The sequence below is a fragment of the Callospermophilus lateralis genome, chromosome 7 (genome assembly GCF_048772815.1).
Source record: "Callospermophilus lateralis isolate mCalLat2 chromosome 7, mCalLat2.hap1, whole genome shotgun sequence".
NCBI classification, from domain to species: domain Eukaryota; kingdom Metazoa; phylum Chordata; class Mammalia; order Rodentia; family Sciuridae; genus Callospermophilus; species Callospermophilus lateralis.
In genome coordinates this window covers 112685451-112695939 of record NC_135311.1, presented here as the reverse complement: position 1 = coordinate 112695939, position 10489 = coordinate 112685451, and the positions used below count along the sequence as shown (strand labels likewise).

The following is a 10489-nucleotide window of genomic DNA, read 5'->3' as shown; positions in this document are numbered from 1 at the left end:
TAATCCAGCCCCCAAGGAAATGGGTGCAGCTATATTAAGACCAAAATAGACTAAGTCAAAAGCTTTGGTAGAGACAATACAAAAATTCAATTCACCAGGAAAACATAATTCTATTTAAATTTATATGGCTAATAACAAAACCTTAAAGTATATTAAGCAAAAATTGACACAACTATAAGGAGAAACAGATAAATTCATGATTACATACCTCTCTTGAGAATTAACAAAAATTTGGCAAAAGTCAGGCACAGTGGCACATGCCTGTAGTAATCCCAGTGGCTCAGGAGGCTGAGACAAGAGGATTGCAAGTTCAAAGTCAGCCTCAGTAACTTAGTGGGGGCCCTAAGCAACTCAGCAAGACCCTGTCTCTATTTTTTATTTTTTTAGAGAGAGAGAGAGAGAGAGAGAGAGAGAGAGAGAGAGAGAGAGAGAGAGAATTTTAATATTTATTTTTTAGTTTTCGGCAGATACAACATCTTTGTATGTGGTGCTGAGGATCGAACCCGGGCCACACGCATGCCAGGCAAGTGCGCTACCGCTTCAGCCACATCCCCAGCCCAAGACCCTGTCTCTAAATGCAAAATATAAAAAAAGGGCTGGGAATGTGGCTCAGTGGTTAAGCGCCCCTGGGTTCAATCCCTGGTACCAAAAAAATCAGCAAAAATTTGAACATATGAATGACTTTTACTTAATGGGCACATACAGGACCCTGCTCCTAATAGTTCCATTCTTTTCTAACACATGTGGAACATTTATAGATAATGGCCATATCCTGGGTTATAATCTAAATTTCAATTAATCTCTATTAAAATTGTATGCAACATGTTCTATGACCACAATAAAACTAAGCCAGCAATCAACAACAAAGAAAGAAAATCACCTTCCTTTAGAAGTTAAGAATCATATTGGATCTTAAATGCCCCCCAAAGACCCAAATGCTAACAGCTTGGCTGCCAGCTATGGCACTATTGGGAAGTGGTGGCACTTTTAGGAGGTGGGGCTTAGTGGAAGGAATTCAGGTCATTGCGGGCACGCCCCTGAAGGGGATATGTACTTTGGTCCCTTGCTCTCTCTTTTTGCTTCCAGGCCACTATGAGGTGAGCAGCTTAGCTCTACCACACACTCTCCATCACAGTGTTCTACTTTATCACAGGCCCCAAAACAATGAAGTCAAATAATGATAGCCTGAAAGCTCTGCAGCTGTGATCAAAAATAAATCTTTCTTCTTTATAAGTTGATTATCTCAGGTATTTGTCACAGTCATGGAAAGCTGACTAACTATTCAACTTTCTAAATGATTCATGAGTCTTAAAAAATTTTTAAACACTAAGAATAAAAATAAAATATTGCATTTTAAAATAGGTGGGATCATTGAAAGCACTGTTTTGAGGAAAATTTATGGCCTGAAAACACAAGTGTTAGAAAAGAAGAAATACTGAAAATGAAATTATTGGACATGTAGAAAAGAAAAATAATGGCCTATAAATAAAAAGAAAATCAGTTAATAGAAACAAAAAATTAAAGAATTTAACTTAAATAATAACTATACAAATAGATTCAGTGCAGAAGTATTAATGAAAAGGAATTCAGGATTAGAGAAAACAGAAAATATATAAGGGTTAAGGGGAAAACAGAGAAGGGCCAGAGAGCTAGAGTGTAACAGCATAGACTTTAAAGGATGATTTTAGAATTAGAAGTTCTAATTTTTTTTTATTATCTTCTGTAGAATTGTTGATCCTCCTCTTTGCCCCTCTAGTCTTCACTAAGAGTCTCTTTAAAAGAGCTGGTTTCTATTTGAGGTTAGGGAGTGAGAAAAAAGAAGAGGTGGTTGAGTTCCTAAAGAGAAGGAACAGCTATTCAATGCAGATTGGAGAATATTATGCTGAAGCTTCAAACTGGATGAAGAAATGGCTGAAAGACAAGTGAGCCCCAGGAACTGCACAGCCATCTTAGAGAAGTATGAGAATCTCCAAAGGTAGGGAATGGAAGTTCCAGCTGATTTTACATAAAGGGGCAGGGTAAACTATCTGACATATTTTTATTATTTGTATCGGAATGAATTAATCTACAGTGAGGATCATAAAACTCTCTGACAGGTTCCTGATCTGCACATATTCACCCTTTGTGTGGATCTACCCAGGAAGCAAAGTGCTTTTTGTTAAGTTCAGAAAAGAGCTAAAGGAGGAACAAAAGGATGTGCTAAGTGTCCAAAGTCATCAAGATGGAAAAAGCCGATACAGGTGTGGCCACATTTAGACTATTTCACAACAATAATGCGTAAAGCTATGTGGGATCAAGGTCCCAAAGCTGTCATGTAAGAGAGCTGGGTTTTAAACTCTGGCATTACTGAGCGCAAGGCCTGAACTCTGTCCTCTGCATCACAGGTGGCCTTTCAGAGTGCCTCTCTCCCACGGAGTATAAGATGGCTTACATCTGCTTCAAATTACTGTACGAGATATTAAAGACACCAGCCTGGAACAGCATCTCAGCCCCTGTATCCTGGGCTCCCTTAACTTGTGAAGTCCTCATTTCTTGTTTACCTCGCATTTTGCTGTCTTCTCAATGTTCCGTGTCGCTTGTGTTCCTCGATTCCTCCTTTACTCCTTCTCTTGCTGTAAGTGGATATTTTCTAGTGCACCATTTAAATCTTTGTTAATTTTTAACTATTTTAAGAGTTATTTTCTTAGTGATTGCTGTAGGAATTACAATGGATATTTTGTCACAAACTGCCTCAGATTAATGCTAACTTAATTCCAGTAGAATAGAAAACTTTGCTCCAATATAGCTCTATTCTCTACTCCTCACTTGGCATAGACTTATGAAACACACAGCACTGAGAGACTTTTGGGAAATATGACAAACTATTTACAGTTTAAGTACAAATACTTATTAGTGATCTGACCACACATTACTCAAAGTCATACAAAATCATAATAAACCAAGGACAAGTTCATGATAAACAGTAGTTTACTGATTTCTATGCCTAAAGCTCTATATTCCCTCACATATGCTAAAAAATCCCACCTATGGGTGCAGTCCCATGGAAAAAGTGTGGACACTTCAGCAATCCAGAGGACCAGGAGCCGCTGAGCAAGACTGAAATGTATTAGGCGTTCAATAGCCAAGATGCAAAGCTCATGGATCACTAAGTAATGGGATGTTCTTCTTCAGCTGAGATGAGGTGTAGTAATTCTTCAATGTTGCTTTGCTCTTCATCACTGAGTTCCAGTTTTTTGGCCAGATTGAGGGCTTGTATGGCATATTCTTCTGCCTGAAATAAAAATTGAAGTGACAAAAGGAACTTGGCCCAGAAATGCATAACATTGGGAAGCTCCATTTGTGCTCAACTCCAGAAACAGGGGAGAGGACTCATCACCTGCCCACACCAGCCACTGAGCTCTTGTTCACAAAACTGTGAACTTACTTTGCTTACTCTGGGTTCTGGACAGCTAGCCATATTTGTGCTCAGTGGGTAGGGACACCAGAAAAATCCATCTGACTTAACCAACTAATACTAAGCACTTAACAAACTAAGTAAATGGGTACTCCTTAGTAAACTCAAGTCTTTGTAGGGAGTTTTGGGTTTTGATTGTTGCTTTTTTTTTTTTTTTTTTTTTGGTGAACCTGGGGGTGCTCTATCACTGAGCATTCCCAGTCCTTTTTGGTTTTTGAGACAAGGTTTGGCTAAGTTGCTCAGGCTGGCCTCAAACTTGTGATCATCCTGCCTTAGTCTCAATCTTCTGAGTTGCTGGGATTACAAGTGTGCACCACTAGGCCTGGTTCTTTGTAGGATCTTAATCAGAGTCCTCCGGACTAGCATTGGGAGGCACAGAAGTGACAGGTACCACAAGAAATTATCATCCTGGGATAGTCCTAGGAGCCATGTGACCTGAAAATTTAACCCAGGAAGAGGCTCCACAGGACATTTTAGGATGCTCTCTAGTTATTCTATTTCTCTCTTGTTTTCTTTCTTCTTTCCTTCTAAAAAATATTTACTGAATATTTTTACTGAATGGATGCTATATTCCAGGTGTGACTACAGACAAAAATTCCTGTCCTCATGGAACTTACAATATTGTATGGAAGAAAGACTATAAACAAAACAAGTAAAACATAATAGTATCTTAACTAGTGATAAATGCTATGGAATAAAATGAAAAAGAAAGAGGAGTCAGAAGCATTAGAGGTGGTGGTAGGGTTTTGTAGTTTTAGACAGGGAGGCTCAGAAAGTGTCACGGAAAAAACAGCTGAGTAAAGACCTGAGGAAGTGAGGTGTTCCTTTTGTCCAGATGTGTTCCTTTTGTCTGAGGATCTCTATTAGATCTGATATCCTAACACACTATGGGATAATAACTTCCCCAAAATTGGACCCTGTACTGCAGAAAGGAGGTTTTGGCCAATGTAAATTTAAAGTTCAGCGGAAACACTTCCATATTCCATAATCCACCTACCCTTTCCAGACAGGGTCAGTGCCCCTCTTCTGGGCTTCCACAGTGCCCTGAGATTTGCTTTACACTCTATTATAACTGTGAGCTTCCCCAAGCCCTGATGTACAGTAAGTGCTTAGTAAAAGTTTATGGAAGGAAGGGAAGGAGGGAGTAGGGAAGGAAAACAAATTTTCCCATGTCACCCACAAAGAAAGACCTGCTCCAACCAGCTCCCTATACTAACCCTAGCTTACTTTGTTTTTTTCTATGGCAATTTTTACTGTCTAGAGTTATATTACACATTTATACATTTACTTATTTACTGTGGCTTCCCCTCCTCTAAAAATCATAAATTCCATAGAGAGAGGAAACTTGTCTTTCTATTCACCACTCTATCCCCAGTCCCTAGAAGAGTGTCTAGCAAATGGTAGCTGCTCAATAAATATTTGAATGAATGACTGATTCAGTCCATTAATATATTAGACATGCCACTTACCGTCTGTAAGAAACTGGGCAAAGAATTTTTTTTTTTACATGAGCTCTCTTATTATGAAACTGGGTAAAGAATTGAGCCTTTCTATGCCTCAGTTTCCTTATCTATAAAATGATGATAATAAAATACTAACTTCATAAAGTTGTTTTGAGAATTAAATATGATAATTATGTAAAGGGCTTAAGACAGTGACTGGCATGTATAATTACTCAAAAACAGTTACCTTTTTAACCATTTCACAGCAGTTCATTCCTGCTTGAATCTCTGTAGCAAAAGGGAAATTAGTAACTGAGTGCAGTTAAAGCAGCATGTCCTACTCCAAGGACCCTCCAGAGCCCTCCTACCCTGCAAGCTTCCCAGTACATACTTCCCCAATCCTAGAAGGCTTCCCTAGGGAAGGAGACAATCCAGGTCCCACTAAGCAGCCTGGACTCAGCAAAAGAGATATGTCATGAGCTTGTGAACTTTTCTAGAGTGAGGGCTTGCTCCCTAAGGACAAAAAGCTAGTGGAATTGGGCAAAAACAGATGGATTCAACTACTTGATGCATTTCTTTCTGCATTTTACACAAGCTGCCTCTGGGGAAACTTGCCTTGGAAGAATTCATCATCAGGTAGTGAAGCATGACCAAGGTTTTCAGAACAAAGATAGTCTTTTCAGGAGCTTTGTCAGAAGTTGATTCTCGAATGTTCAAGATTGAAGTCAGGATCTGAATGGCTTCTGCTTCCTGGGCTTCATCTGCATTCAAAAGGGAGGAAAGAAACGCAGGTGCTGGGCAGCAGAGCCTGCCCTCATCATAAGCCCCCCACGGGCAGGGGCCTGGCCTTTTCCCAGGGTTCCAATGGAAACAGCACAAATCACAGCAAGTTCTCCAGCTGCAGAAGGACTGTGCCACATGCAGAGCAGGAAGTGGGACAGCTTCAGGCAGCCCTGGGGCACTGCCTGGCATGTCACTACCAGAGTAACCTAAAAAATGCTCCTCCACAAGCCCCAAAGTCACTAAGCTGTCTCTCCTTTAGATCCTGAACTCTAATAAATCTTGTGGGCTCCTAAACTCAGGGCATTTGTCACAGCTGGGTTTCTTGGGTCCACTTCTGCTTCCACCCTAGAGCTGATGGAGGGAGCAAGGGGAATATCTTGCCATAGTAGTGGCTTAATTTCTCCCCCTAAGTCCAAAGATACTTAAGCAATAGCCTTTCTGCTTCCTCACATGAGTCTGTCACCATTTCCCTCCCAGTGGTTTTTGGTCCCACATTAGTAAATAAACAGTTACTATGCGTCAGGGACTAACAGGCATGAATTTAAGTAATAAGCCTAAAGGTTGGTGATCTTTGGATAGCTATGATTGCCAAGTTTCTGCTATATGGTAAACCACTTTTATAATGAGAGAAAAATCCAATAAACTAATTAATTTTTTAAACCTTCCCTCAAAGTCTTTCCTCCGAAAAATCTCCCTTCAACACCACCCAACCGTCCTCCCTTCTTCCTTCTGGTATTCATATGTAATATAATTTATAGTCATGGGAATGTTCTTTGTTATTGCACATAGGCTCTGTATCACCCACTGTACTGAATGACTCTTTTGAGCAGAAACTAGATCCCTTGTCTATTATCTCAGAGGGCATGATATTATACAGTGCTCTCAATACTCAGTCCTTTGCTGAGCCTGGGGATAGACATGAATCAAATCTAGCCCTGCTTCAGAGGAGCTCACTGTTCTGTAAAGGAGAAATGAATGTGAGACATCAGAATTAATTAGCAATGCAACTTTTTTTTTTTTTTTTTGATACTGGGGATTGAATCCAGTGGTACTCTAGCCCCGAGCTAACACCCCCAGCCTTTTATTTCATTTTGTGACAGGATCTTGCTAAGTTGCCAAGGCTGGCCTCAGACTTGAGATCCTCCTGCCTCAGCCTCCAGTGTAGCTGGAATTACAGATATGTGCTGCCTGTCTGGTTAAACTGTGTAGAGACTATCTCATGGCTTATGTTCCCTGGAGGGACAATACAGAAGAAATGGATGCTCTTCAGGGTCTTTTATGCCTCCAAATCTGTCCCATATTTATTCCCTGAGGGCTATGCATAGAAGGATCTGAATTCTTCCCAGCCCTAGTAAAAGCTCGGTTTTCCCCATCAGTAAAATGGGAAGGTGGCACTGATATGCCCCATGATGGGAACAGCTACTCTCCCTGTTAGGTGTAAGGCCTATGATTAGGTAGGATGAGGTCATGGCTCTACTTCCTAGAGTGAACTAGCACTTACCCAAGCCAGTGTCATTCACAAATCGTTTGCGTAGTAAATCTGCTTGTTCTACATGAGCCTGTGAGAGGACTTGATAGTGTTCATTCAAATATTTATGCCAGATCTTTGAGACCTGTTAGAAAAGAAGATGGCTATCAGACAAGCAAGCCAGACCTCAGCTGTTAGATCAGCCAGGTGGGAATGCAGCATATGGGGCCAGAGTTCCTGAGTTGGGGGCAAAGGGAGCCCTAGGAACCCAAAAAGCCCTGGCCAAATTAATGTATTCAGGATTGGGCTGCAGTGGGCACATCTAGAGCAATCCTGGTGGGATCTGATAACAATGGCTACTATTCACAGGACACAAACAACCCTAAACACTTATATCCTCACAACAATAATTGAGGTGATATTCTTATTATTTCCATTTTATATGTAAATAAACTGAGGCTCAGAGAAGCTATGAGCACACTGGACTTTTGGGAAGAGCTGTTAAGTGGCATGTCTTGGATTTAAACCCAGTTCTGTCTGATTCCAACACTCTTGGCTTTTTAGCTATACCCAAATGCCTCTTTTAAAGAATTGGGTCTAAAGTATGAATCAAGAGTCACAACATGAGAGCCTATATCACACACAGAAACAGTTGCTAGCTAAATGAGGTGGTACTGAATGAACTTAAATGATATCTTAATATATTGGAAACAGTTTTTGTGAGTGTTTTGTTTTTGTGTTGGGGATTTAACCGAGGGTCTTGTGCATGCTAGGCAAGCACTCACCACTGAGCTACGTGCCTATCCCTTTTTAAAATTTAAATTTGGACAGGTGATGTTAAGTCCAGGCTGGCCTTGACCTTGTGATCCTCCCGCTTCAGCCTCCCAAATAGCTGGGATGACAAGCATGCGCCACCATGCCGGCTACTTTCAAGTTCTTTGATCCTTTGACAGGACCTTGCAGCAATAAATGTCCCTTATAAAACTCTTCTCTGTCACACACCTCAGTACACCCACATTAGCTTGCTCCCATTGGGTAAGAGAGAGCCTCTTAAGCTCTGGTTCTTAGGACTATCATTTATTATTTGCTAGGGATTAATCTATTTTGGTAGTATCAGGCTATGTAACCTTGGGCAAGACCCTTTATTTCTCTGAGCCTCTCTTTATGGTATGTTTCTCACAAATGGTCTTACACCAGTTGTAATATACCTGGCCTAAATGTCAAGGTTCAGTTCCCACATTCTCTAGCTCACCTTAGTGTACAATGTGTCTGCTAGGTCCACTTTTTGAAGATCATAGAAGGTATTAGCCAAGTGGAAGTAGCCTCCTGAGGTCCTGATGTCCTCTGTTCCAAATGCACAACTGGCAAAATAAATCTGTTGCAGGAGGAGAAAGGAGAATGCTGGAATTCCTCTGAAAATCATGTTAGAAAAAGATCCTATATCCAGAATACACAAAGAATTTTTATAATAATCCAATGTAAAAATGGGCTTAGAATCTAGAAATTTCTCCAGAAAGATATGTAGATAGCTAATAACACACATAAAAGATGCTTAAGATTGACAGTCATTAGAGAAATGCAAAATAAAACCATATGAGATACCACTTCACGCCAGTAGGATGGCTATAATCAAAAACCCAGAAAACCACATGTGCTGGTGAGGATGAGGAGAAAAATGAAACCTTCACATGTTGCTGGTGGGAATGTTTGGCAGCTCCTCGAGAGGTTAAGCATAGAGTTACTATATGATCCAGCAATTCCTCTTCTAGGTACCTATCCAAGAGAATTGAGAATATGTGTCCACATGAAGATTTGCACACAAATGTTTTGGCAACATTATTCATTATAGCCCAAAAGAGAAACATCTGAAATGTCCCATCAAATGATGAATGGATAAACAAACTGTGGACTACCCAAGATGAGGGACTACTACTCAGAAAAAAAAAAAAAAGGATGAATCCAAACTGATTATGCAAGGTGAAAGAAGTCAGATCTGAGTTCTATATGTGATTCTGTTTATATAAAATGTCTAGAAAAGACAAATCTAAGGAATCAAAAAGTGGTTGCCTGGGCCTGGAGTGGGAATGAGAAATGACTGCAAATGGATATAAGGGATTTCTTGAGGGTGATGGAAATGTTCCAAAACTCAATTGTGCTGATAGCTGCACAGTTCTGAATATGTACTAAAAATCATTGAACTGCACACTTAAAATGGGTGAAATTTCTGGTATATATCAATAAAATGGGTTAAGAGGGGGAAAAAAAAAGCTAGGCTAAAGAATGTGTGTTTGACATAATTCATAACTGGGTGGCCCAGCTCAAGACAGAATGTGCCTCTGCTTAATTCATTGGAGGATGTGGAGGATAGAGAAAAAGCTCAAAGGATGATTACATGGGTCGGGGGGCCAGGATGAAATGATGTCACCCTCAAAAGGATTGCCTGAAGATAGTCTAGTAGAAAAAATATTTGAGATGTGAAAGGGTTAAGGAACCAACAAGGGTTAGTGAAGCATTAAGGACAACCAACAGCAAGAAACCATTATCATCCTAACAGTTCAAAAAGCAGGGGTAGAAAAGAGGGGTAACCCCAGCCAGTGCTAGCACTATGGAAGAAGATCCCTTGATAAGACACTGTGACCCAGGGGAGCACTAACTGCCCTGCCAGAGCAAAGTGGGGCAGGAAGGCAACAGAGAATATAAATACCCCAATCTCTCTCACACCCTCCACTCCCCTGCTCTACTTCCCATTCTCCAAACTCAACCCAAACCAGACAGCAAAGGGGTCTGGGTTGTATATTTCATGGAGGTCATCCTCCCAGGGCAAAGGACAAATTTAGAGTATTGGAAATAACCAGCATCAGAATGAATTTATGGGTACTGTGCAGTGGCATGCAACCAGAGGGAGCGTTGCCTGCTGGAGAAGGCTAAAGAAAGAACTAACCTTCATGGAAAGTGCAATTTGCCCCAACCTAACCCAGATTTCAGGCTCAGGAACTCCTCTCTTGTAATATTTTCCAATACTAAAATCCTAATGGGAATCTCATAATTTTGGAAGAACAGCTTGGTTATCATCCTCATTATCCTATCTAACATTCATAGAGTTTTATAGTTTATAAGTGCTTTCTTATAGATCTAGCTCATTTAAATTTAAAAACCACACTCTGAAGTAGACAGTGTTATTTTTAAAAATAGCCAAAGTACTGCACACATATTGTTCTATTATTAATCTTTGCAATGACCCAATGTGGAAGAGACTTTTTTTTTTTTTTTTTTGTCTTGTAAGCAATAAAAAAGGTAAAGTAATTTGTCCCAGACTGCGTGGGTAGTGAAACAACAGAGTTG

General features: G+C 40.3%; 1 protein-coding gene across 3 annotated transcripts in view; it reads right to left on the bottom strand.

Annotated features, from left to right (window-relative positions):
- Nucleotides 1-1549: 1549 nt before the first annotated feature.
- Zmynd12 (zinc finger MYND-type containing 12) overlaps nucleotides 1550-10489 on the bottom strand; it is a 34276-nt gene continuing 25336 nt past the window's right edge. For all 3 annotated transcript variants that reach the window (XM_076860620.1, XM_076860619.1, XM_076860621.1), the window contains exons 5-8: nucleotides 8400-8522; nucleotides 7181-7292; nucleotides 5508-5657; nucleotides 1550-3267 (exon numbers count right to left, since the gene is read on the bottom strand). In XM_076860620.1, the coding sequence (XP_076716735.1) occupies nucleotides 3146-3267; nucleotides 5508-5657; nucleotides 7181-7292; nucleotides 8400-8522 (507 nt within the window). In that variant the 3' untranslated portion in view covers nucleotides 1550-3145. The remainder of the gene's footprint in view (nucleotides 3268-5507; nucleotides 5658-7180; nucleotides 7293-8399; nucleotides 8523-10489) is intronic.